Source organism: Lates calcarifer, linkage group LG1 (genome assembly GCF_001640805.2).
Source record: "Lates calcarifer isolate ASB-BC8 linkage group LG1, TLL_Latcal_v3, whole genome shotgun sequence".
Classification (NCBI taxonomy): domain Eukaryota; kingdom Metazoa; phylum Chordata; class Actinopteri; family Centropomidae; genus Lates; species Lates calcarifer.
This window is the reverse complement of record NC_066833.1, coordinates 21,584,062-21,610,597: the sequence shown is the minus strand read 5'-3', so window position 1 is coordinate 21,610,597 and position 26,536 is coordinate 21,584,062. Positions and strand designations below refer to the sequence as shown.

At 46.1% G+C, this 26,536-nt stretch overlaps 1 protein-coding gene across 1 annotated transcript in view; it reads left to right on the top strand.

The window, feature by feature from the left end:
• si:dkey-100n23.5 (cyclic AMP receptor-like protein A) overlaps positions 1 to 23,704 on the top strand; it is a 45,109-nt gene extending 21,405 nt beyond the window's left edge. Inside the window, exons 11-13 of the mRNA XM_018702659.2 lie at positions 3,591 to 3,673; positions 15,844 to 15,991; positions 21,921 to 23,704. Of these exons, the coding sequence (XP_018558175.1) occupies positions 3,591 to 3,673; positions 15,844 to 15,991; positions 21,921 to 22,088 (399 nt within the window). The 3' untranslated portion in view covers positions 22,089 to 23,704. The remainder of the gene's footprint in view (positions 1 to 3,590; positions 3,674 to 15,843; positions 15,992 to 21,920) is intronic.
• Positions 23,705 to 26,536: the final 2,832 nt, after the last annotated feature.

Sequence of the window (26,536 nt, the reverse complement as noted above, 5' to 3'; positions counted from 1 at the left end):
TTCCCTCACATTATTTGAAAGCTTCTCGCTATGTCATTTTGACTGAGCTCCTGGCTACAGACATTGAAGTGTCCTCCAGCATGACGCTAAACCCTTAACTTGCCCACACATGAAGCATTGCTCTGGAGACACCAAATCATTAAAATGTAAAGCTTAAATTCCGCTTAATCATAGCGTCCTCCGCAAAGATGGCCAGTGTTGCAGTAGAACTCCTGTTAAAATTAATAGCAGCCATCCCTCGCACTCCTGCTTTTAGTGACCTACTCACCCTCCTCCCTCTCCTCTTGCTGTGTTGTTGCACCTCCACCCTGCTGGGTGAGGTGTGGAGGGCAGGTGAGGGTTAAGGTTATGTAGATGCTGCCCCTAAGTGGCAGATGTAATTACTGCACATTGTACCAGCGTAACCCTCACCAGTGACGTTTGTGTGCATCAGTGTGTGCCAACACATACACCGTTCATGTGGGCTAATTGCTATGTGTAGCACAGAGTGTAAATAAGTTAGCAGTGGTCCTTATCACACTCTCTCATTTCCTGGTGTTTCTCTTTCTCAGTCACTCTCCACGTTTCCATCTGTTTCTCTCTCAGTCTTTCACTTCGCACTCTCTCTCTGTCTCCCTCTCTTTTCCTCTCTTTCTTTTTCTCACTCCCTCTCTCTGTCGCTCTCTCACTCTTGTACTCATACCCAGCATGAATAAAGCAGCAAGCCAGGTTCATGGACATGAATATTTATGAGAGTTTATGCACGCGCTGCGATGCTTTAAAACAACAACAACAGCCTCCCTGATTGTGCTTGCCAAGCCAGCCAGCTCTGGTTCATGTGTTCATGAGTGTGTGTGTGTGTGTGTGTGTGTGTGTATGTGTGTAGCAGCAGGTGTAAACTAGAGAAAGCGATTCCTGCTGGGTGTCTGAAGACCGCTGGCTCTGGTGATTGCCATTCACTTTGTCAAATCTCCCTCCTTCTGCGCCTCACATGCTCTCTGTTAGTGTCACACACACACACATGAATGCGCACATGCACGCCTATCTGGCACTTGTACTTTCCCTACGTTCACCATTCTTGATCTTTCTCTCTCTCTGACTGAGTCTGGCACCATTCATCCCCCTCCCTCTCTCTGTGTGTGTGTGTGTGTGTGTGTGTGTGTGTGTGTGTGTGTGTGTGTGTGTGTGTGTGTGTGTGTATCTGGCTGGAGTGATGACGTACATAACTAGTGCTGGCAGTTATCAGGGTCGTCAGTCACATGGTTGTGACAAGTGTGTGTGTGTGTGTGTGTGTGTGTGTGTATGTGCGTGCATTTCTTGAGCGATTTGTTTGTGGTCTTGCATGAGTACACACACACTGAACATCACAAGGTCTTGCAGCAGCACAGGTCAGCGAGAGGATATTCAGAAGAGGGTATTTAAGTCAGGCTGCACACACACACACACACACACACACACCTATAAACACATTTGCACACAACTGCACACACAGCAGCTCAGTCCCGTAGGGTAGCAACAAAGCTGGCTGAGCAAACAGCGAGCTGCTTGTTCGTTATCTTCCCAGGGTGTTTGTTTACTGAGCCACACAAGCCTTTGCCTTGAGTCACAATGTGATGTGTCTCCTCATGTGTCTGCATAGATGTGTGTACCTGCATGCGCAGCCTTGTGTCCTGTGTCCTTGCACCTGTGTGTCCTCAAGTATCCACCAATTTTTTTTTTTTTACTTTACACACCCGAAGAAGTTTGTATGAGCAAGGGCAATTCTCAAGGACTCTTAAACAAGACACATGGCTTCACAACATTCTAATTTTCTAATACACTCTGAACAGCATTCTATCCTCTAAAAGAATCAACACATCATGACAAAATACCTGTAATGGATCCTGCAGCTGGTGTAGATTATTATAATGATGAAACATTTCTTATATTCAATAATTTTAGTCCTTGAATTTCACTTGAATTTGATGTTCAAGTGCATTTGGGAGAGCAGACGACTGTTATTTTTAGAGTTGGTTTTCTCATAGATGAGTGCGAGCAAGGGTGAGTTCAGTGGGTGGTAGATGGGATGGGTCGCTCCCCATAACTGCCTGTAATCCAGCGTGCGTCATTAATGTTGGGACCGCTGCGCCTGCCGCACATAATTACGGTTTCATTCCCCTCTGCTTCCCGAGCAGCGCAGGGTCCTCTGACACGGGAGGACTGTAATTAAAAACACGAGGCTCTTCTTCTTTTTCCTCCTCCTCCTCCACTCTTCCACATCCTGTCTCTTGTGAACTGAAATTCCTCAAATGCCTGTCTCTACACCTCACCATTTTTTTTTTTTTTAAATCTGACATTGCTTGGGTGTGTGCATTCGTTTAAACCTGGTTCCTGGAACCTCTCTTTCCCCACATAAGGGCTCGCACACGCACAAGGCTCTGTCTTTTTCCACATAGCATCCTTCAGGTTCTTGGCTTACCCTTTACCACTCTCCATGTGAGGCAGTCCTATACACACACACACACACACACACACACACACACTTGAGATGACAATAGACAGAGCCTGACATGGCCAGTGATGTCAGAGCTTCCCATAATAATAGACACTAATAGGCCTAAGCGTAATGCTTGCCTCTGGGTTATCCTGTTATAGATCATGATGTTGAAATAGGAAGGGTCTCTCTTCAGTTGATCGCATAGGACCGGCATAGGTTACACAGTGGAAACTTGGCTCCTATGTTTAGTACCCACCCACCAGCACACTGCGTACACGCACACATGCACACACACACACACACATATATATAGAGAGACACAATACCACCGGGGGGCTCTCGTGATTTTCATTTGAATTGTTTAAAATGCCTGCGTTAGAGCTTGCACGCCTCAGGGTCTTTCTGGTGAGTAATTAATTTCCAGCATGTGGGGGTAGAGACCAGGGCTTGTGGGCCTGCCTCCTGGCTCCGGCTGTGTGTGTGTGTGTTTCGAGAGAGAGAGAGAGAGAGAGAGAGAGAGAGAGAGAGGTGGAAAGAAAGAAAGGGAGACTCTGCGCTGGCTCGGCTTCTGCGCCCTAGCCAGGGGGTGGGGGTGGGGGTGGGGACGGGTGTGGGGGGGGAGGCAGCACAGAGCAGAAAATCGATCCAGGGGCCGCGCTTCTCAGCCTCTTCCGGACGCGAGAGTCCTCCTCTCCGGGGAATTAGATAACGGCTTGTAAAAGCTCTCCACCGCCAGGCTCTCTCCCCCTCCTCGACTTTTAGCTGCTGCCGCATCTCTCTGTCTTTGCCTGCCTGCCTGCCCGCCTTTCTGCTTGTCCACAAGATATTGAATTCATCCCGTTCACTTTACGGCAAAGTATTGGCTTCACGTTTAATTGGAATCCGCGTTTCTTCTCATAACTGTGTGGATATTGCATATTATCAGCAGGTTAATATTTTATTAGGTTTTAATTGGCCTCTGTTGTTTGCCTCAGTGCACTGATCTTCCAGTTAAGACAATTACTGTGTGTGTGTGTGTGTGTGTGGTGTGTGTGTGTCTGTATATGTGTGTGTGTGTTTGACATTAAAAACAGCTGTGTTGACGTGTGCGTTCAGTTTCTCTACATGGGTCAGCAGTCAGTTTTCTTTCCTCCAGGTTTCCTTGGCTGAGGAGATCAAGCCGTTGAAGTGGTATCCCTCCGTTTACCTGCTGGTGTCTACCTTTCCCCTCATCAACAGGTAACACACACACACACACAGACACACCTGTACGGCACATAAACTCTGTGCTCTGTTGTTTTATTTGCATGTTGGCCTCACTCTGCTGTCTTATCTCTTCTCACCCCGTCACACTCCCCCCCCCTCCCCTTTCCTCCCTCCTCCTTCCCCTCCCTCCTCCTCCTCCTCCATGCCCTGCCTCTCCTCTCCCTTGCTTTCTCTTATCTGAACTCTCACGCAGCTTTCTTTGCTCTCTCTGTAGCAGCCCGAACATTAAAGGAGATCGTGTGTGTTCGCGTATAGAGCATTTTATCGGCTTTTTCTTTTCTTTTTTTTTTAAACCAGGGCTTCATCGACTGAGAGTTGGTGGGAGGAAGCGAGTGGTCCAGTAAATGATAACCCTGGATGCTGTTATTACTCCCTCACTCCCTTCCTCTCTCTCTCTCTTTCTCTCTCCATCTCCCCCTGTCTTTCATTTGCCACCCCCACCCCCACCCCCCCCCCACCACCCCTTCCCCCCTCTTCCACACTGAACCCGTTGTGATTGACAGGTCAGGGTTACTAAGTGATTAGCTGCGGCGGCTCTGCTTGTCGCCACGGCGATGTAGGCGGAGACACAGGTCAATTACAGGGTCAACGTCTTTCAAAGGCTCCGCTCAAACACTGCCCATCCCCTCCTCCCTCCCTCCCTCCCTCTGCTCACCTTCCCCTCTCGCACTCTCCTCCTCCGTCACCTCTCCATCCATCCACCCCCCCCACCCCCCCACCCACCATCCCATCCCCCATGCCTCCTGTTCCCCGGCTGTCGGCTGATGAAGATGACAAACTGCATCCCGTGCTAACCCCCCTCAAAACGCCCTCTCTTCCTTTGCCCCCCCCCCTCTTTTCCTCCCTTTCCTCTGTTAATGTCACTCTCTCTCTCTCTCTCTCTCTCCTCGCTCCTTCTTCTACGCTCAAAACGGCTTTCTTCTTACCCCCACCCCCCCACCCTCCACAAGCCTTATTTGCACTTTTCCTCGCTTGGTCTCTCTCTCTCTCTCTCTCTCTCTCTCTCTCTCTCTCCTTCTGTGTTTTTATGTCAGCTCCGCACCTCTGCCTCCTCCCCCTCCTTCTCCACCACTTTTCCTATCCTCTGCCACACAAAGCCCTCGCTCTCTCTCTCTCTCTCTCCTCTCTCCCTCTCTCTCTCCTCTCTCTCTCTCTCTCTCTCTCTCTTGAGCAAACAAGCTCTCGCTCGCCTCGCTCCGCTCCGCTCTGCCTTTCTCCAGAGAGCGAACGAGGAGAAAACGGGAATGAATTGCTCTCTCGTCGTCGTCCTCCACCCCCCCCCCACCCCCGTTCAGCAGCGCTGGCTGTATACATCTCCGGCTCCTATTAATTTGTTAGCCTCCCCTCCCTCTCACCCCTTCTTCCCCCTGCTCGCTCCCCCCTCCCCTCCCCCCGGCTCATATCCTCCCCCCGCCTCCTCCTCCACCCCTCTTTCTCCATCTCTCCCCTCCTTCCTTCCCTCCCCTCTGCTGAGTGCTGGAGTGTGTAAAGTGTTTGTCACGGTGCCGTGCCGATGTCGCCGTGCTCTGCCGTGCGGAAGCAGCGCGCACGGCAGCAGACAGACCTGGTGTGTGTTTTGCTGCGCGTGAGAGACAGAGAGTGAGTGTGTGTGCGTGCGTGTAGGCGGGTGGTTGGCTTCGTGTCAAGGCGAATGTGTTGTCTCGGCTTGTTGCTGTGCGCGCGCGCGTGGTCGTGTGTGTGTGTGTGACTGCGTGCGTGCGTGTGTGCGCACTTGTTTGTCCGCCTCGACTTGTGCGACAGTGTGCGCTTTTCCGCGTCTGTCTATGAGCATTCCCGTGTGTTTGTGTGTGTGTGTGTGTTTTTATTTTGTGTGTGCATGCCTACCGTGTGTGTGTGTCTGAGTGGGGGATTATTTCTATCTGAGCTCCAAAGCCTCCTAAACAGGGCTTAGAGAGACGGCCCAGGGCAGCAGCTAAAGCCGTCGGGTAGAGCTCTCTCTCTCTCTCTCCTCTCTCTCTCTCTCTCTCTCTCACTCACTCACTCATTCTCGCTCCATAGCCTGCTCTGTATCCCTCTCCCTGCTGCTCTCCCCTTCTCTCCCCCCCCCTCTCTTTCTGCCATTTCTCCCTAGCCCTGATCCATTGCGTTAATACACAGACACTCCCACACACAAACACACTCTTGTTTTGGCTTTCATCTGCTACCACACACTCACGAAAACGCGCGCACACACAGTCACACGCCACACGCAATTTTAATCTGTTCCAAATGCACACTGGTAAATGTGTTAATTCGACACCAGCTGTTGCGAATTGAAATGGGAAAGCGCTCCTACTTTTCCTCGCCTGCGCTCTCGCACACATGCATAGACGAGTCATTATACATCATTTTACCGTACCCCCCCCCCCCCCCCCCAAAAAAAAAAAAAAAAAATCACTTGCCCTCATTTGGCGACACAAAAGTAGCACCAGACACTCGCACCTTAGCACTTATCCCTCCTCCCTCTCCTCCTCTTTCTGCTACTCCTTGTTTCTCTCCCTCTCTGCCACTTAAGTCTCTCTCCTCTTTGTGTATGTGTGTGTGTGTGTGTGTGTGCGCGCGTGCGCGTGTGTAACCACTGCCCGGGCACGACTAGAGTTTTCACAGTCTGCTTCTCACATCGCCTCCCCTGTGTGCTTTATGGTGTGGGTGTGTGTTTGTTTACAAGGCTTGTCTAGATTCCTACTGTGCGTGCTTGTACGCCTGTTTGCATAAATAAGCCCTCTCCTCGGAACCTAGCCGCCAATATCTGTGGTGCGCTGTGGCTTTGGTGAGCAAGCGCTCCTCCTGGGCAGGCTGCTTGTCTTTTACGAGGACCCCTTGGTCTCCTCTTCGCTCTCTCCTTTGACACCAAGCGATCGAGAAACCACAATCCCCATTTAGTGTCCTTTCTTCTTCTTCTTCTTCTTTAAGGCTTTGTCTGGAAGCCTTAATGTCTAAAGCAAGACACAAGGCAGGAGAGAAAGTTGCCTTCGAGCAGTCAAAGTTATGCGCCTTGCAGAGGGGTGCCTCAGCGTGGATAGATTGGCCCTGGCGGCGGGGCTTGAACCAGTGATGTGTCTCTAACCTTGAGTTCACCCTGTCGCTCCAGGAGGCAGCTCGCATCCTCCTAGTTATTCTTGGTTTCCCCTCGATGCTGCGTGTGGGTTTTGCGGTGTGTATAGGCCTATATGTGCTTGCAGGGGATTTTTTTGTATGGGCTCCCTACAGCGTCTAAGCCCCCCCCCCCCGCGCCTTTCTCTGGAGGAGATCTGATTTCCCTGCTCCAGGCGAGCAGCGAGAACAAGACAGCGTGTGTGTGCGCGTTCGCGTCTGTGTGTGCCTCAGTGCGTGTCTTTTGTGTGTGTGTGTGTGTGTGTGTGTGTGTGTGTGTGTGTGCACCCGCACGCGCAACCCGGGCCAGGCAGACCTTCCCCATCTCCGTTCTGCACTTTGAAAAACGAGGGAGGAAATCTCAGAGCAGCAGTTATTATTCATCCCTCAAAGAGAACGGGGAGGAGGAGGAGGGGGTGTGTGTGGTGGGGGTGTGGGGTGGATGGAGGGAGGAAGAAAGAGAGAGCCAAACGGGGAGGGATGAAGGAGCGGTGGGAGTTGGGGTGGGGGGGATACATTAACTCTTATCTCACTGTATTTGGCTTTCTGCATCCCAGGATGCGCTCTTTCTTTCTCTCTCTCTCTCTCTCTCTCACTCACTCTCCTGCCTTCTCCTTCCTTTCTACACTCCCTTCCCTCCATTCCTCGCCTCTACGCCTCTCGGAATATCTTGCATTCAGCGCACATGGATGTGCCTCCGTGTGTGTAGGCTGGTGTGTGTGGTTTGTACTGTATACCCTAATATCTTTTGTGGTGTATTTTGTTTACTTGAACAAGTGAGCTCCTCAGATGCTGAAAGGCAGTATGCAAGGTTCCAACTCTCATCTTTGTTTGTCTGCCGGCTTTTTTTTTTTTTTTTTTTATTGATCTGTCTCTTCACATTCAATTTACTGTATGAGTGTGGCAGCATTGGCCTGTTTGCTAAAATAAGTTTTGAACTTGATATAGCTTGCAGGTATTTGATGGTTTTTTTCAGAGTTAGAGGCAAGGGAAGGGGTGGAGGGTGGGAGGTCGCCTGCAAAGCCAGGATTAGTTCAATTTGAGTGTAAATTTAAACACTGCAAGTTAGCACATTTACAAGGCACATAGAATGACTTCTCTGATTTTCAGTTTTGACAAATTCTTAGCCCTTATTTTCACACAGATAACAAAAATACTCACAAATCAAAGATGTCTGCGGTGTCTGATGCCACGTTCTCTGACCACCCCGATTGCCTGTGTGATAGCATATGACTGCGCGGCCTTGATAGTATTTGGTGGATATATGACCATGCCTACTGTGTGTTCCCACGCGTGTGCACTCATGCCTTTGTATCTCAGGCCGCGATCTGTGTTAACTGAGGACGGTGAGCTCCGTTGCCATTCGTCTCCCACTGAGCAGCAGCAGCGGCGCTTCGCTATTAATCCCTGTTTAGCAAGACAGAGAGTTGGCCTACAGGGCTGTGTAAAGTGCAAACACACACACACACACACAGGGCAGGCACCCACACCAGAGATGGACGCACACACACACACTGAGGCTCTTCATTCATTATCATAGTGGACATATGCACTGTATACCCATTCATACATATGTATTTGTGTGCATGTAATGAACATTCAGATACAAAATACTTATATATATATTATAGTATATGAATATATGCCCATGCATAGATATATAAACATTAACACACATATACAGGCAAATAAACTGTACTGACCCATATAGACATATATAAGCCATATGACGCATGTACTACTTTACCGATATACAAACTACATGCAGGCACATATAGGCATATACGTACATTCAAGTACAGGCATATGGTGTACTCACGCAAATGGTGAGGGAGATACCACACACACTTGGGCACGTGCATGCATTCACAGGCGCATGCAAACACAAACACATACACGCACATGCACACACATACACCCCCAGTCCCCCCCCACCCCCCACCCCTCCCTCTGCTCTTTCAGGCACGTCTTTAAATATTCATCACTCTGGCTGCTCTGAGAGTGCCGTAAACGCTGCCTCACACTCCAGGGAATCGCTAAAGCCTACTCTATCATCTGCTCTCCCTCCCTCCTCTCTCGCTCTCTCTCTCTCTCTCTCTCTCTCTCTCTCACACACTCATACTCACACACACACACACGCACACATTTCTAGCCGTAGCCACTCACAAAGATAAACTCACGTGCACAAACACTCAAAGGCACAGCCAGTGGCATCGCTGGACACACACGCCAGCACATGAATCAGACGCGGGGAAACACATGCGCGGCGATGTACAATGAACAGATTTTCTGTGTGTGTGTGTGTGTGTGTGTGTGTGTTTGTGTCTGTGAGTGTATGTCGGTGTGTTTACTGGCTGCTCCCAGCACAGAGGGTTGAGTGGTGTTGTGTTCCAGGAAACAGGATGTCTCTTTGTTTGGGTTTTATTCTGTTGGTGAACGTTAGCCGCCTCAGTCCCCAGGGTCTGTGTGTGCCTCTTTGTCTGTGTGTTCGTGCGTGTGCATGCTCCCATGCAGGTGTGCGTCTGCATACGCTCACATGTTTATGTGTGTGTTTCTGACCGGCATGCCTGCCTGTTTGTGTGTTTTCCAGCCTGATTCCAGGAATATTTGCTTAAATGTTGGCAGAAATGCTGTGTGTGTGCGTGCTGTGCGTCTCAGGGTGGGAGTATAATAAGAGTCATGCCCTTAGCTGTGACAATTGACCCCATGTTAACACCATGATCAAAATAAAGCATGTTCCAGTTATCAATTGTAATGCATATACACTCATGCACAACGCAAACCACAGTTTATTTAGATATTGAAATAAATGGAAAGAACATTATCACACATCCATAGAGCAGACATATTCCTACAGATGATTCACAAGTATTAGAGCTTTATGCTCATTAAAGTAGGCTGATCACATGTTGTCACTGAACAATGAAAGGCCTGTCCTCTGTCTTTGCTGCCCTAAAGTCCCCAGACATGTAAAATGCACAAGTGAACAACCAGCAGAATCTTTTGAACCCGTTTATCCACGTCAGATTTTCTCTTAATTGAATGCCAATTATTGAGATTAAGTTATTGTGAAAATTCATTATTTCTATTTTCATTAATAGTTAAAATTACAAAGATCTGATTATGCTTTGAAGGATTTGGATTTAATAAGTGGATTTCTCTTTATTTAGATTCAATTAAAAGTAATCAGGCACCAAGGCGTCATGAAGCATATTTAGACTTTAATGAACTGTGGCAGTTTCTAGTTACTTTTTCCTAATGTGTGTTAGTGAGAAATGTTTGTATATATTTTGGTGTAAAGGTTTTTCTCCTCTAATTGCAACAACATTTAATTTCAGGTGCATTCAATTATTCAGTTATTTTGATAAACCTGGGGCACATACTACAAAAAAAATCACCTTACACTGCACCATAGTTGCAGTGCAGGTTAATATCACGATGTCTCCTTGGCTTCAATAAGTTGCCCGTGTCTTGCCGTATTTTGCCAGCAGCTTAACATTTAAGGGAGTTGAAAAAAGTTGTGAATCACACATTGACCTCACAGAGAGTGGAGGGATTACGCTCGTTTTCGCGGAATTATCTCTTTTTAGTCCGAGAAAAGTTCAGATTTGCTGTCAGCAGCAGCGCAGCGGGCAGCGCTAGGGCCTTGTTTTGGCACTGTGAAGCGTGTGATTCGTCTGGAGGAGGGAGGAAAAAAAAAAAAAAAGAAGTCAGGCAGTCAGTTGGAGAGAGGAGGAAGTGCGTTCAGGGTCAGGATGACTGCTCTGTCTGGCTGCCCTCCACTCTTGGGAGGGAGTTCTCGTCCGGCGCTGTTGCAGCGCGTTTCACCCGCAGCTCTCAGGGATGTGCAACACAACAATCAGAGGCAGACAAAAAAGATGAACTCTGATAGAGGCGGGAGGGAAGTCGATGGCTGGAAAGTGGTATAGACTGGCAGGGTGGGATATTGAAAGAGATTGGGGGGAGGGGGGAGCAGTGGATGAGGGATTTTGCACAGAATCTTGACGGAGAGAGAGATACGGGTTCAAAGAGTGACTGACAGGATGATAGATGGGAGGTTTGAATAAGTGAGCATGGCTCGGAGACACTGTGTGAGTGCTAATGATTGACTGCATGCTTACAGGTGGCAGCAGATTTAGACTTAAATATACATATGTCTGCTTCTATGTTTGTCTGATCGTAAATGTGTTTTTATTGTTGTTGACCATTTGCTCCTGAGTCATACAGTATACACAATATCATCTCTGTTGTCCAACACCAGGCAGCCAACTGTGAGCCTCGCTTGACTACGCTGCACACACAAACCCCAGCAAACACACACACAAGCACAGCAGCTCAGCCAGGCATCGCCCGCAGCCACACTCTCCTTCCCACCACTGCCTCCCTCATTCATCTTTCATTAGCCCGGCTCACACAGGAGAAACAGCCTGCCCACCCCCCACCCCCTCCTCCACACGTCTCTCCGTCTCTCTCCCTTCTCTCTCTATCTAACCTCCTCGCCTTCTTTTTTCCCCTCGTCTTATCTTGGTTTCTCCCGCACGTAATCTCTTTTGTTTGTCTCGCTCATGTCTTGCAATCTGTCTTTTTGGATATCTCTCCTCCCCCTGCTTCTCTTCCTCTCTCGGCTGCCTCCTCTGCTTTTTAGTCTTTTCCATTCAGCCTCACTCCTTCAGCCCTTTACCCTCCCCTCTCCTCCTCCACCTCCTCCTCCTCCTCCCCCTCCCCCGCCTCCTTCATCGCTCTCGGCCCTCGTTCCCCTTCACAGCCTCACTCTTGCACATTCTCACCTCTTTATCGTGTACTCCTTTCCTCTTCCACTCTCTCTCTCTCCCCTTCCTGTGCAGTGCTGTTTCTCTGACACTCGTCTCTACCCCCCCCACCCCCACCCCCACCCCCCACCTTCCTGTCTCTCTTTCTCTCTCTCTTGCCTGCTCTTTCTTTCTTCCTTTCATTTCGCTCTCCGTCTCTCCCTCGATGGAGGGGAAAGGCTCTTCGCCTCTAATTGCGGCTGTTCCGTTGCCATGGCGCGTGTTGCTCAGCGCTGTGAGGTGCTGTGTGTGTGTGTGTGTGTGTGTGTGTATGTATGTGTGGCAGGCAGGCAGATGATTGCTTGCTGCCAGCTCTCGTTTCCCGGACGCCGATCGCGTTTCTTTGCAGCAGCAGGAAAAAAAAATGAGACGCCAGAAATAGCCCCCCTTCACACAGTCCCACTCTCTCTCACCGCTGCGCTGTCAGAGAAACACACACACACAGGCAGACGCACACACATCCATTGCATTTCCTCTCCACCTGACATCCTCAATGCATATGACCTAGGTTATTCTGTGTGTACGCACCTTTATGCACATGTGCAGGTGAGCTGTGTGTTTATGTACGTCTGCATGTGTCTGACTCCCTCTGTGTGCATGTATGTGTGTGTGTTTCCTGTCTCTAAGGAGGTTGTGTGGGGAGTCCTGATTTATTTCACCTTTAATGGGAAGTGAAATGAATGTGAGCAGCAGCTGGTCTGGTCCTCGGAGATACAGCGGTAGGCTAACCCAGAAAACAGGCAGCGTCGCTCTGAAATGGTCCTTACTCCGACAAACGCCAGGACACTCCACCGGCTGCACTGTTGGTTTTATTTTAAGCAGCGTTTAGGCATTTAGTTGACACCCTTACTTAGAACGACTTACAGCATGTAGGTTTTCATTGCAGGTTTGTCTTTAGCCCCAAGGCCAACTAAACTTGTGGTTTCCTTCCTGTCACAACTTCTCCAAGGGTTGGTGGAAGGTAAATGGAGACAGATCAATGGCAAATAAACCTTGAAACCTCACATTGCAGAAGAGGATAAAAGAGGATTATAACCAGATTTGTGGACGAATCTCCATAATCATCTTGCTGTTCACCTGCAGTTCTCACTGAGTTTGTAAGTGGGGAAAAAAACAGCTAGTTCCTGTGCTTGCTTCATTTAATACAGTTAAAGTGCCTCTAACCTGTGTTTTAAATTTGCAGTTTTTTTGACATTCACCGAAGGACTGGGCAATAAACCAAAAATTTTGTAAAAGTCATCCAAAGTTATGTCAGTATATTTTAGGTCTGTACCTGACTCCAAATTTTGCCAGTCTAATCAGATTTGGCTGTTCAGTAGATTCGCTGATTTGTTCTTGGTTGCTCAGTTAGTTATGAGAGCTCGTAGTTATGAAATCCTACCACACTATAGTGTCTCTCCTGCCGGGCTGCCGAGGGTGTTGTCAGCCGGGTTTAACTCGCCATAACGCCAGTAGTTTCCGCTTTAATTGTGTGCATTCCTGCAATAGGCAGCAGTTCTCAGCACGCAGAGTTTTCCTGACACCAAAGCTGAGAGTATCGGAGCAGCCAACAGAGACGAGTCGCACTGACCTGCCTTGTGCCGTTTGGTTTTGCTCTGCCCTTCGTTTCCATTACATTTCTACTTCCATCACAGATGCAACGAATCATCAAATTGACTTTTTGGGGCCAGCCTTAGTATGTTTGACCAATTCTTTCCTTCCATTGAACTATCATCTGTGGTCTACTTCCTTAATTCATCTGAAGGTACTATAATGAATCACATCCAAGCCTGCAAAGAAACAGGAAGCACGTTCTTGTTATCTTTGTTTGGGTTCATTTATAACAGGGAAAGTCGAGTCTACATTGCTCCATCTCACTGGTAATGAAGTAATCAGCTATGTGCACCCAATAGTCTAATTCTGGTGGAGAAAATGGCTTAAATGTTGACGTATGTTGAGTTGAGTGTTGACGTAGACGTGCCCAGTTGGTCATGTAGGCACATACAGATAACATAACTGCCGTCTGAAAATTGCTGCTGAGCAATTTGTCCCTTCACCTGAAACACTACCACCTCTTACAATATAAAGAGTGCATAGCAAGGAGTAAAAACCAAAAACCCAGACTGGGCATGGGCTGGACATGCGCTGCAGATAGAACAGAGGCCATAAAAGGTGTTATTTAAATCTTTTCAGAATATTTTGCAATTTGACAGTTGCAAGAGTTGTCTTTTACTATTCGTGATTTTCTCTTTATTGCCCAGTACAAAAAGAAGTGTAAAAAAAATCGCCAACCAAAGAAAATGGGACAGTTAATCATGATGTGATTTTTGGTGTTTTTCAGACCTCACCATGGCTGAGGTGAATGGTAGCCTCAATCTCAATGGTAGTGTTAGTTTTAATGCAAATTAAGACCACATTTGATGATGATGTTAGATCCAGGTGCTTTTCTAAGATTGTGCTGAGCTGAATGTGTTGAAAGCAGTTTATCCTTTGACCATCTTTCGCTGACAGAAACAGAAAAAAATGTCCTTTCGCCAGCAAATCCCACGACAAGGGCAAAACTTGATTTGAATGAATTTGTCCTGCTAACAGGTTGCAAGACCAGTTAAAGCCTCATGTGTTCCCCAAAAGCCTCACAAAACACTTAAATCCACAAAATTGGGTGAAACTTTCCTTCAGTATGACAAACGCTGGCACTGTAGTTAGAGTCGATCCCACATTGTCCTGATGCCATTCATTCTAGCGAACCAAATGGTGTGTAATGTGTGTAATGTATTAATCCGCAGCTGAAAATAATTCCCCAAAATACTGTATTTACTCCCGTTTCAGTAACACTATTTTAGGAGATTACGTAGACTAACTTAGACTATACACAAGACTAACTAACTTAGACTATATCTTTGTTTCCTTTTTAGAAATTTACATTCAAAAAATGTGTACAGATTTGTCTTTTGACAGGATTAAACATTGCATCGTACAAACTAGGTCATTTGAAGCATGGAGTATGTCACAACATTGGCAACACTGTCGTGGAGTGATTAATGAGGAGACTGAAGCAGTGCTATTATCCAAGATTTCACCAAAATGGTTATCATTTTAAATAACTGGCGACAAGTCTCATCTTCTGACAGTCAGGTAGAGATGAGTGACCGTTTTGTCTCACGTAACTCCTTGTAACCACAACACAACAGTGATTCTTTTCGCTCAAATGGTTGGTTTTGTATTTTTCGTCCCCGTGGGTCACAAGTAGGTTGGGGATGACTTACCCGACCTTGAGGTCAACCGCCGCGGCCACTTAGTTTACTCTGAACACCCAACACAGGAACATCGCACATGCGGAAAATGCTGTGAGCTGTGCGCGGTTTGATTCCCTCGCTAATAGATCAATAAAAGACATTAGCGGCGGGCTAACCCGGCGAGCAGCACTAATACAGGGTTAATCCAGGGTTAATGGCTGAGCAGCATCATTCTCTGAGGCAGCCATTAGTTCACAGCCACACCGCACAATATCAGGTTCCCCCACCAGCCATGCCCCAGGCCTCCCGGGGAGATAGCCACATGGGTGGGGGATTGAAAAGAAAAGAAGATCACCCTCATGAGTCAAGTTAAAAATGAGATATCCAGACAGATGAAAGCCAATGCAAAGAAATTGGGGAGATATTGTGGAAGGGGAGTTGGTGTGTAGGAGAACGTGCATGGAATGAAAGAAGAAGGAGAAGATGGCTTGGTGAAATTGTGGTCTGGAGAAGCAGGAAACTGAGATGAGAGAAAGGGGAGAGAAGGAGAGGAAGGGAGTTGAGCGCTACACTTCTCCCTGTCCTTGTAAAGTGCTGCGTGCTGTCGAAGCGCCAGCCAAGAATGTGTCAGCCCAGCCGTCTCACGCTGCCTAATGGGCTCTTAAACGCTGATATAAAGCTCGCTCGCTCTTTCACCCTCCCCTTTTCCTCTCTCTCTCTCTCTTGCTTTCTCTGCCGCTCGCTCTCATTACCTCTGGTTCTCACCCTGTCCCTCACCCTGTCACTCACTTGTCCTCTCCCTCTCTTTCTGTTGCTCTGTCTATCTATCCTCCCTCCCTGTCTTTCCCCCCTTTTTTTCCCCCTGTTTCGTATCTGTTCTCCCTCTGACTTCTCCTTCAGTTACTCCATCCTCACCTCTGAAGCTCTCTTGCAGGTTGTCTCTTTATTTACAACTTCTTTATGGACGAACTCAACACTTCTGCCTCTCTCTCTCTCTCTCTCTTTGTCTCTCTCTCCCTCCCACCAGGCTCCATAATGCCTTCTACCCACAGGATCCATCCTTCTCCCTCACCCTGTTGCACGTCCTGTCAGCACCACTCCACGGCTTGGCCAATGCCTTTGTTTTTGGCCTGGATAGGGATTGGTGGAGCCTACTGAGCCCTACTGGCATGCAGGTACAGCAACCACAAGCACATACATCTATAGCCCCATTCAGACATGCCATCTCTGTTCAGTGTGTAAATGGGCCGTTATAGTCTAACCACTTCTTTTCTAGTATAACTTGATGAAGTGGTGAAGGGATTAATCAGTGGTGCCATCCTTAGAGCCACATTTCATTGCTAAATAGCGTTCACTTTAACAAACAGATGCAGCCAGCAATGTCACAGATTCCTCATGTGAAAAGGGTTTTTTAAGTGACTGAATTCCATCTCCCCATCAGTGCTTTGCTATGTACCTTTGTTTACTCCTTTCAGGGTCACAGGTGGCTGTAGCCTATCCCAGCATTCTCTGGGTGAAAGGCATATGACTGAATGATTTTTTTGTGGGGGTTTTTTCAGTCCCTGCATGCTTGAAATATCAAAGAATATTTGCAGTGTTCGCTCTGCTTGTGTGCGGGAGGATGTAGAATGCATACTTAGAGGCAAGTGTCTTACAAGGACTTGTGCAAAGCTGTTTTGTGAAATTAGTCCAGCATACTAACAGTACAAATATTGGGCACTCCCTGTTTTGGATTTATAAAGCTGTCTAAATTATGTCTGTCAAATCAGGTGGTCTGTCAAGTTCTTAAAAATAATGCAGGTATTGAGGGAAATTGGCTCCTTGGGAGGCTTAACCACTCTGTGTTTAGAGCCAGACAAAATCAAAAAATAATCCTAATTCTTTTGTGTGCACTCCACTTAATCTGAATTAACCACCTTTGTTATCATTATTAAGGAATTGCAATTTCAACATCACATCTCCAGCTAGATTTGTAGAAATGGTAGAGCCAAATTTTCTAAGACGAGAAAGCTGACTAATAATAGTTGTAGACAACACAGTCATTTAGTGAATAGGTGGTGTTTCACAGTGCAGAAACTGAATTTTGAAAGCCACCAATCTCAGTGCTTTGTAAAGTAACTGTAGAGTCATTGAGGTTAACAACCCTGTGACAATCAGCAGTTCACATTTTTCGGTTTTGTTACGAGGAGACTTGTAACTGACAGTGTATGACAGATGTTACTATAACAGAGACAGTTTTGTGATGTGAAAGCTATTGCTTGGGACACGTTTTACATTGTAATTTTAAAGCTGCATTACACCGTTTTTGACCACTGGAGGGCAGAAAGATGCCAAAACAAACCCACGGTAATTAGTATTTACTGATCTGATGATATGCTAACAAACAATTTAGGGAAATAGAGCAACATGAGCATCCCGTTAAAGTTGTGTTTCTGGTCACCTTTGAATGCTGGTCCATTATTCACTCTCTGTGTAGATCTGGTCTGTCTAGCTCGTTAAATATACAGCATCATGTTTTCTACAGTTGTTTGAGCAGGCTGTGTACAGTTAGCTCGTGTTAGCTTCTGTGCTTTTTTTTTTAAAGTTAATCTGGATAAAACAACCAGCTGCACATAGTTGAACGCTACGTTACAGTGTTGATTGGCTTGACTTGTCTACACTAGCCAAGCTCCCATTAAAATTTTTCAGAAAATCTGAAAAAGAAGATGCAGATTAATGAGATTTAGGAACATCAAGATAAGCTGGTGTTGGCGTCAGTTCTCTAGTCGGGTCCCATTAAACAAAGGCAGAAAAAGAGGGCACTGTGACATGATGGCAATGATGAATTGGGCTCTTAGAAATTGCAGTGGGCATTTTTCACAGATCAAGTGATTAATCGAGAAAATAATCTGCAGTTTAATAAATTATAAAATTGATTGTTATTTATAGCCCTTAAAATATATCTAATGCATCTGTAATTCGTAATTACAATGTAAGAATTCCAAATTTAAGCAACAGTAATGCTTCTCATGAGTTTAAGTTAACTAATGTACCCGTCCTGCTTAACTTAGTCCTTTTTTATCTCACTATTTGGAGGCGTCTTCCTTGTAAGAAATAATTGCTTCAGTTTCTGTAATTACACTACTTAACTCTCATAATTGACTTGTACCATCTGTCATAGGTGTTCACACATCATCATCTAGGCAAGAAATGATTGTTGGGTCAGTGCAAAATCCCCCTATTAAAGAGGAAAATTACAAATCGCCAACTTTTGTTTTTTTTTTTTTTTTAATCGCTTTCTCAAATTGAGATGTACGTGAAATGTAATGGAGACAAGGTTACCAGAAGGAAGATGTTTTTGCATTTGAACCACAAACCACATTGGTTGCATTTCAATAAACACCACAATCAATACAGTTCTCCACAGATTTGTCTCAATCTACAAACATTGACAGTATCTGCGCATATGAGGCGGACCTGGTATTGAACCACAAGCAAAAAAACCCTCTGTGGTCTTAGTCCACACACACACACACACACACACACACACACACACTTTGTCACCTACTCAGTATCACCAACCACTCTGATAACGGGGTCATGAGCACAGTGTGGAAGAGTGGAATGTGCGGTACGACCTTCAACCCAAATGTCAATGTTGAGTCGGGAGCGAGCGAGACAGAGAAGTGAAACGGAATCTCACTGTCAAAATGCTGTTTGTGTGTGTGTTGGAGAGAATGAGACAGTATGTGAGAAAGAAGACGACAGAGAGAAAGAGAGAGGGAGAGAGACAGAGAGACAGAGAGAGAGAAGGAGAGGGAGAGACGGGCGGCATGTGTGGTCGTGCTCTATCGTGACTAACAGCCGGTTGTTATTCATCTTGGCATGCGACTCCCAGCAGCCCCCGCACATCAGGTGTGAGATTGGCGGGTGGGGTGGGGAGGAGGAGTAAGGGAGAGAAGGGGGTGGTGGTGGTGGTGGTGGTGGTGGAGGATCGGGGGTGGTGGGGGGGGTGGTGGTGGGGGGTGTAAGAGCATCAAAACATGCATCTCTCAACGCAACGAATCTGTGCTTTTGTACCAGACAGTCCCCTCCACCCCTCCTCTAGCTCATTCACCACCACTGACTGTATCCGCCCCTCTCCTCCTTTCTGTGTATGTTGCTCTTTACCTGTGGTCCTTTATTCTGTCTCTCTGTCTTAATAAACTACTCACATGACACATATGCATTGATAGAGCCGTTGGTGGCTGTAATTATTCTTCCACTCCTAACATTCTTCCTGTGATTGGCGGAAAAATGGGCTTACCTAAGAGTCGTGATCCTTATGCTTTGCAGCTCTGAATCGATTCACAGACTCCAGTTTGGGCACATTCAGGTAATTTAATAAATACCTTTGCAAGACAAGGCACATATTTTTAGATCCAGTGCAACAGTGCAACTTTCCAAGGATAACATTATCTGGTGTCCGTCATGTATAAACATCGATTAACCCGCTTAGAAATCATAGAAAAAAAAAAGATACTAACTACTCTGGAAATTGCTTGAGATCCATGGGTACACTGCAGACTCCTGGACAATTCAGTATACTTTTAATGGTGCCAGTTGGCCAAAATATAAAATAATACTCTCTACTTTAAGAAAAAGGGGGTCAAGTTGTAGCCCACAGCACGACCCACTGAGAGCGGAGGGGAATGGGGGTGAGCGGTCACAGTTTTCTCAGTTTTGTCCGAGGGGGAGCTCAGAGTGTCAGACCTTGAAAACCCTTGGTCTAGTCTATGGAGATTAACTTAATATAGACTGTCTAATTCTATAAAGACCTCTGAATCACCACCCACACCTCTGTTGTATTCATGGTCGAGGTAGCTACACAGGTTGTTTAAAGTTGACCTCCAGAAATAACTTGAGGCACCATGTTTTTATTGTTGTGAAAAACATCAGGTTAACTGCTCCTAACAAGCGTTAATGCAGCTTCCATGTCAGCTGACAATTGCGCTGGTCGGATGGATACATCATTTGTTACTGATTAGTTTTTGGGGGGGGGGGCAAAACAGACAAACAAACAAACAAAACAGCTCCAGACAAGAAACTGTCTCGTTGTCAGGCTGAATGGATGAGATGAGATGGGCTTCTGTGCCAGTGCAGCGGTGTAGATACAGATAGGTTTCCCTGGCACTAGTACTGTAGCAGAGGAGCAGAGGGGGGGGAGTCTTCACCGCTGGGGTTAGCCGTTAGCAAGAGCACAGCAGAGCTCTCATACTTGAGAACACACTGGCCAACTTCTGTTTCTAGAAAAGAACGTATGCTTTGAAGCCAGGGATGGTGGCCTTTAATTTAATTGTCCTCACACAGACAGAAGACATGTTTCCAAATCACTGCAGTTAACTTTTTCAAAAGTAGAATAAAAGCTTCATGCTCCCACACGCTTTTCTGGGCATGTTCCCCGCAGTCTGCGACTTTCTTTCAGACCAGTTAGCTCAACTGCCAATTATGATTCCCGCTACAATTCAGCAGACGACAGACATGAGCGAATGGTCTGTCACAATGGACTGTCGCACGGTGCTCTGGAGTAAGAGCCTAAAAATAGTGCCCCCTTTCTATCTATTGAATTGTGTGGAATGGTAACACCAAGAATGAAGAGTGAACCAAATCATGAGAATCCCAGTGGTTCCCTTCTTCTCTGTGCGATAATGCTTTTGAAAGTTCAGCAGAAGCTAATAAGAGACTTCAGCAGTCTGACTTAGTGCAACCAAAACTAAAGCTTAATAGCCTGTTCTGATTGAAAACCTGTCGCATGTATATAAGGATTTTACTATAAATGTCGATTCCTGCTAGGCTTTCTGTGTGCATGTTAGCACACTGCCATCTCTGCCTTTTATCTTTTGCTTTATCTAGTCCTGCGTTGTTTTTTTTCCCTCTCATCCGCGGCTGTCTTTGACTCCTCTCGTCCTCCCTCTCTCCGCCTATCTCTATCTCCCTGTGCTGTATGCGCGTCTCTTTCCCTGCCTCCTCTGTTCCCTGAACGCTGTTACAGCATCTCTGGCATTTATCTCTCATATATTATTTCTGCCGCTCTCCTTTGTGTAGCATCTCCCTCCCACCTGTGTGCTCTCCCTCTTGCCCCTCCACCCTCCCCGCCGCCCCCTCCCCCTATATTGATCTGCATTCTAGCCGTACAGCCGAACTGCCTGTGGCTCTGCAATGAGCTCACCTCTCGCTACTTCTGTACGTGTATGTGAGTGTGAATGCGGGAAAAAGCTGCTCCCAATCTCATATGTTACAGTATCGCTGCAATCTTAGACTACGTCGACACTGTTTGGCTCCTGAGTTTCAGCTGGTTAGATTGAAAAACATCCAGCCCACTCTTGCTCTCTGTGATCACCTATACTCAAGTAACGATTTAAACGACATTCATATAGTTTAATCACAACACCTACATTGCGTGATTGGTTGTATTTCAAATGAATGATCAGAGAAGAGTAGAGGCAGCAGAAAGTCACCGTCTTATCTTTACTGCTGTACAGCCGGCGACCAGGTCTTTGTTCTCAAAAAGATCCACACTAAAAGTTTCCTCCTGTCCATGTGTAACAGTGAGAGGATCATATACAATCCAGGAAAGCCCAGTTTGAGTGATAAACCTATGGGTTTTAAGGCTTATCACTGAGCATTGAGTTTATGAGACAAGTTTTTACAACCCTGGAAAGTTATCAAGGCTGCAATTATTGTATCTTACATCACAAGGATCACAAGGGAAACTGGAGAAATATAGCATTCATGTCTCAAAGCAGCTTAGCTGAACCAATCTCATCTCTTTTGTCAGACAACCCTGCATTTTTTTTTAATTTTTTTTTTTATCGGCTGAAGCCCTTTGCATTGGCACACTATGTTATTTGGAGGGTAATGTCACTAGTGGCAGCCTGTTGTGTCTCTAGTGTTTGAGTCTGTATTTGTTCAATTGAATTTGTCATTTGAGGGACGATGTAAAACGCCAGCTTAGTGTGGGTGGATGGCCAGAGTGGAGGGTAAAATTGTATTTTCAAAGTTAGCCAGCTTAATGTGAACATACTCCTTTATACCAGCACAAATAGTGTGTGTTAATTCTAAACCATGCGCTTGTCTGTTTTTTAGCTGGCTCTGCAGTCGCGGCTGTGTGACAGGACTCGGATCGGAGAGTACCACCCCGGGGCAGTGCGCTACACACAAGCTGACCTGGTGGACCTCAGCGATGACGACGAGGATGACACCAACGTGCTCTTCTACTCTCCTGACATGACCCTGAAAGACCGAGGGCCCTGAGAGAGAGAGCTGGGCGGATACAGAGAGAGAGAGAGAGAGAGAGAGAGAGAGAGGGACACAAAAGAGCTGGAGGGAAGGAACACGAAGGAGGGTCACAGCCAGAGAGAAACGCAGCGGATTAGAAACTGAGAGGGAGAAAAAAGAGGTAGGGAGGGAATGGAAGGGAAGATTGGGGGGACAGTCAGGCAGATAGAAGCCGGAGATGAGCTGTCAGGTTCCATTATTAATCCCCATCCTTTACTATTTAATATCCTAAAGACACACACACACACACGCACACACACAGTACAGAGCAGCAGCTCCCTGCAATACTATCATCAGAGAGGAGCAAGAAAGGAGTGGCTCTAAAGATCTTCCTAATGTTAAAGGCATCTGCTGCAACCCAAAGGTCTTAAAAGTTTCCCTCTCTACACCGCCTTCTTGACTTGAATTTTGGCGTACCACAAAAATGAAAGGGGAATAAAAAAAAAAAAAAACATAAAGGACTGCTGAAAGGCAATCAAAACAAGGTGTTAGTTTAGCATCCACAGCAATTACCTTTTCACTTCTCTGCAGGAGACGAGGCGAAAAAGCAGGCCTTTTAAAAAACACCCTCTGTGTCACACTTGAAAGCAGCTACAACTACACTGAGATTGATCCCAGTACTAAACAATCTGGTGGGGTGGAGTGGAAATACAGAAAGGGCCTTTAAAAACAGTCAGGATGACTTGCTTGGACAAATAAGTCCCAAAGCACCAGTGTTGCTCGCTAAGAGTCTCTCCTTCAGTATTTGGTTTTTGTTTTGTCTCTTTGTATATGGCGTTACTGTTGTTGCACCTTTCGCACAAGTATACCTTTTTGAAAGGTTGTTTTGTATTTTTTAATGAAATACTAGGCCTGTTTCTTATAATGTATTTATAACAGATCAATGTACTGTATATATTTAAGTGTACATTCTATTTTTGTACGTGCCTTAGACTGGAATATGAAGAAAGTGCTTCTCTTGTTCCACACCTGCTGCTCTCACATGGCAGTCGAGCAGATCCTGTTTCATTCATTATATAGCCTTACAACAACTAAGAAAAAAAAAACGTTATTAGTCAAGCAAACATCCCCCCCCCCCTACTCCACACAGACACACACGCCTCTCTCTGTAAGGTGCCTGTCAAAACAGGCTGGAAGAGATGACACACATGGCACTCACGGCCATCGACGGTTCATCATCTCGTGTCCTGTGTCAGTGGTGCTGAGGGGACATAGCTGAGGTGTGATTGGCAGGATAATAGAGTCATTTTATATTCAACCCAGGTCCATTTGGTTTTTCCCCATATGTAGGTGGTTTCATCACTGTCGGTGCGCACTGCCGGCTGTCAGCTGCTGCTCTGACATGTTGAACTAATGAACCGACACTTGACCCTTTTTACCCTTGAGTTGTTGAACTTTTCTGCTGGGCGTCAGTGACACCAGAGTGCAACTTTAGTTTGCAGTTCACAGAGGCCCACCACTGAATTACACACACACACACACAGACACACACTCTTACAGTGTGCCCCTACCCCTCTTTTGGCACTGTTGCTCGTTTTACTTGACTGTGCACTCCATCAAATAAATGAGCAGGAGAGACATTTCATAACAAAGCTCAGACTGGGCGTGTTTATTTCATTTTCACATTGATGCAATCTCTCATTCCTTCATGGTACTGCCCTGCCTCCTGTGAAGTGTGTGTCCGTTATGTGTATGTGTGCCGCGCGCGCGCGCGTTAAGACGTCTTTTAGACCTGGGCTGCCCAAATAATGGATATTAATTATTGGTCGGATCCTGCTGGCCCCTGCCGTGTCTCCAAATCTGGTTAACTGGATTTTGATTAATGAAATATGCGCTCCATGTCCTCCAGAAAACCAGACTTTTCCTCCAGACACACACACACACACACACACACACACATTTATATACACGCACCCATACACATGGCTCCCCCACAGACGTTTTTACGTTTCGAGCCCCGCACCCCCTCCATATAAAGAGCCCGGAAAATAAGCGAATCTCCCTGTCACGCAAGAAGAATTATTATTCCCCCCTCATATCGTCGCATGCGCCGTAATTGGATACAATTTAACACCCGCGGCCCACGGGCATGTCGGCAGGCGCACTGCCGACTATTAGCTTGCCTCGCCTCGCTTCGCCACCCTATCATTTGTCAGATCTGTGTTTGTGTGCTGCTGGTGCCTGCGTGTATGTGTGTGTGTGTGTGTGTGTGTGTGTGTGTTTGCGCGCGTGCACGTGGCTCGAGAAACCGGAGCCATTGTTGGAGTCCGGCCATGACCTAGCTGTGACGCACAGAAACAGAGAGAGGAGAGGAAGAAAGACGGGAGAGAGGCGACAGCAGCAGCAGCAGCAGCAGAAGCCCAGACGGTGAAAAACAAGCTGGAGCTCTTGTCACCTCGGAGCGAAAGCGAGGCAGGCCTGATGGGTGTTTGTCGCCTCTCTGCGCAGCTTCCACCGGGAAGCTTAGTCTGCTGTTTATTAGAGCCCCAGCCTTACTTACAGGCAGATCTGTGGTGGAGGGTAAAAACCCCTCATAAGCCCATTTTACAGTAAATATAAGGCTGGAGAAGGTTAATGGGGGAGATTACAGCCTTCATGGATGATGTCTTGAAAGTAAGAATAATTGCGTTGAAGTTGTTGTGTGACCCTTTTACATTAGATGATTGAAATTTCTAGTTTTTCTTTAGGTTGTTTGTATTGAACTTGGGCTTTAAAGGCAAGTAGTATATAATTAGAAGAATGTGTGGAATTGCCCTCTTTACAATTTCAACAATCAGGTGGCCATGAGGCAGCTTAGAGAATCTCTTTACACAGACATATAGGAGTGTCATATGAGCAAATGCAGAGCTTGAAATACAAGGCTAATGTTTATCATATTCAAAAGGTAAACCTTAATAATTTTACACAGATTTAAGATTCTAGCTTCTCTAACTTGCAGTCTTGTTATTCTCAGCAAATCCTATGAAAGACCACAGCTAATAATGCATTGGTCCAGGTTTCCCCATACTGTGCCTGGAGCACTCAGCTCCAAGCCTGTTTGTTTCTACTGAAGACATGAATATTAAAAAAAAAGGTCCCAAATAAAAAAAAACTATAAATATAGTTTTTTTGTTTGAAAACGTGCAGTCATTTAAAAAAAAAAAAAAAACTAGAAAACAATTAGCTGTGTTTTTTTTCCAGAAAATATTAGTAAATCGTGTATTTGTTGAGGACTATTTTCAGCTGTGGATTAATACACATTTGCTGTCCTCCTTAGTATTTATGGCACCAGGACCATGAATGGTGGGTTTTCTCCAAGTAAACCAACCAGTGTTCATCGTAGTGAAGGAACATGATGTCACCCAGTGCAACAGTGGCTCCTTGGTCTTTTCATGGGATTTGTTGACAATAAGAAATAGAAATAGAATGTCACTGATTTATTCCTCAATTATATTTACTTTTTTCATTTTCCCCTTATTCTGAGGTCCCCTTGCCTTTGCCTTTGACAAATGATGGTAGAGACTGACAGGATACATGAGGTAAGATCCATGTGTGTGTGTGTGTGTGTGTGTGAGACAAAAGCCCCAAACCAGATTCAAACCATGTCTTTCACTACACATCCACATGAGCTGTTAATGTTCTTAAAAGATGACTTGACTAGAGCTTTCCATTGCTACGTATTCTTAAAATGTATACTCAAATGTATTTGTCAGGGACCTTGTGCAAGAGCCATAACAAAAGAAAGAGATGCTTTGTACCATATTTAAATACAAACCACATTTTGCACTGCAATCCACAGGCCAAGGCTGAATAAACAACCATTCAAAGCAGACAACTGTGATGGGGCCCTGGACCCCCAGTTCATTGTTTGTCACGTAGTTTTTGGTAATTATAAAGGGGCCCTGTGTAAAAATCAGGTTTTAAAACAACACACAAAGGCTCAGTGGCAAATGTTTTGCCCTGGGGCCCCCCAACAGGTTAATCCTGCCATTCAGAGCTGAGAGTTGAGCAGTTAACATAAATAGTGCAATGCACTATAACCCCCCCTAGTTATCTTACCAGTGTCTAATGAAACACAATAACTTTCACCTTCTTTAGGAACAGAGTCATAAAAATATCGACATACAGCTAAATGTAAAGTAACATTAATGATGACATGACTTAAAATCCCAACGTTTTAACATCAAATTGACAAAATTAGCAAGTGGTTTACTCCACTCCATGGTTGAATTATGCAAAAACAGTATTTGCAGGGATCCCTCACTCTTCTTTTAACGCTGAATCTTCTGAGAGCAGAGCTGAACTAAAATCCTCAGTGTTGCAGGATGTTGTGGTTTCCAAAGACCTTTAAAGACTTGACGGTTGTCATGTTTTCAAGGCCATTTCTCTTGAGATCAGCATGATGTGCAGTAGATGCAAATGAGAGGGGAAAAAAAATACATCAG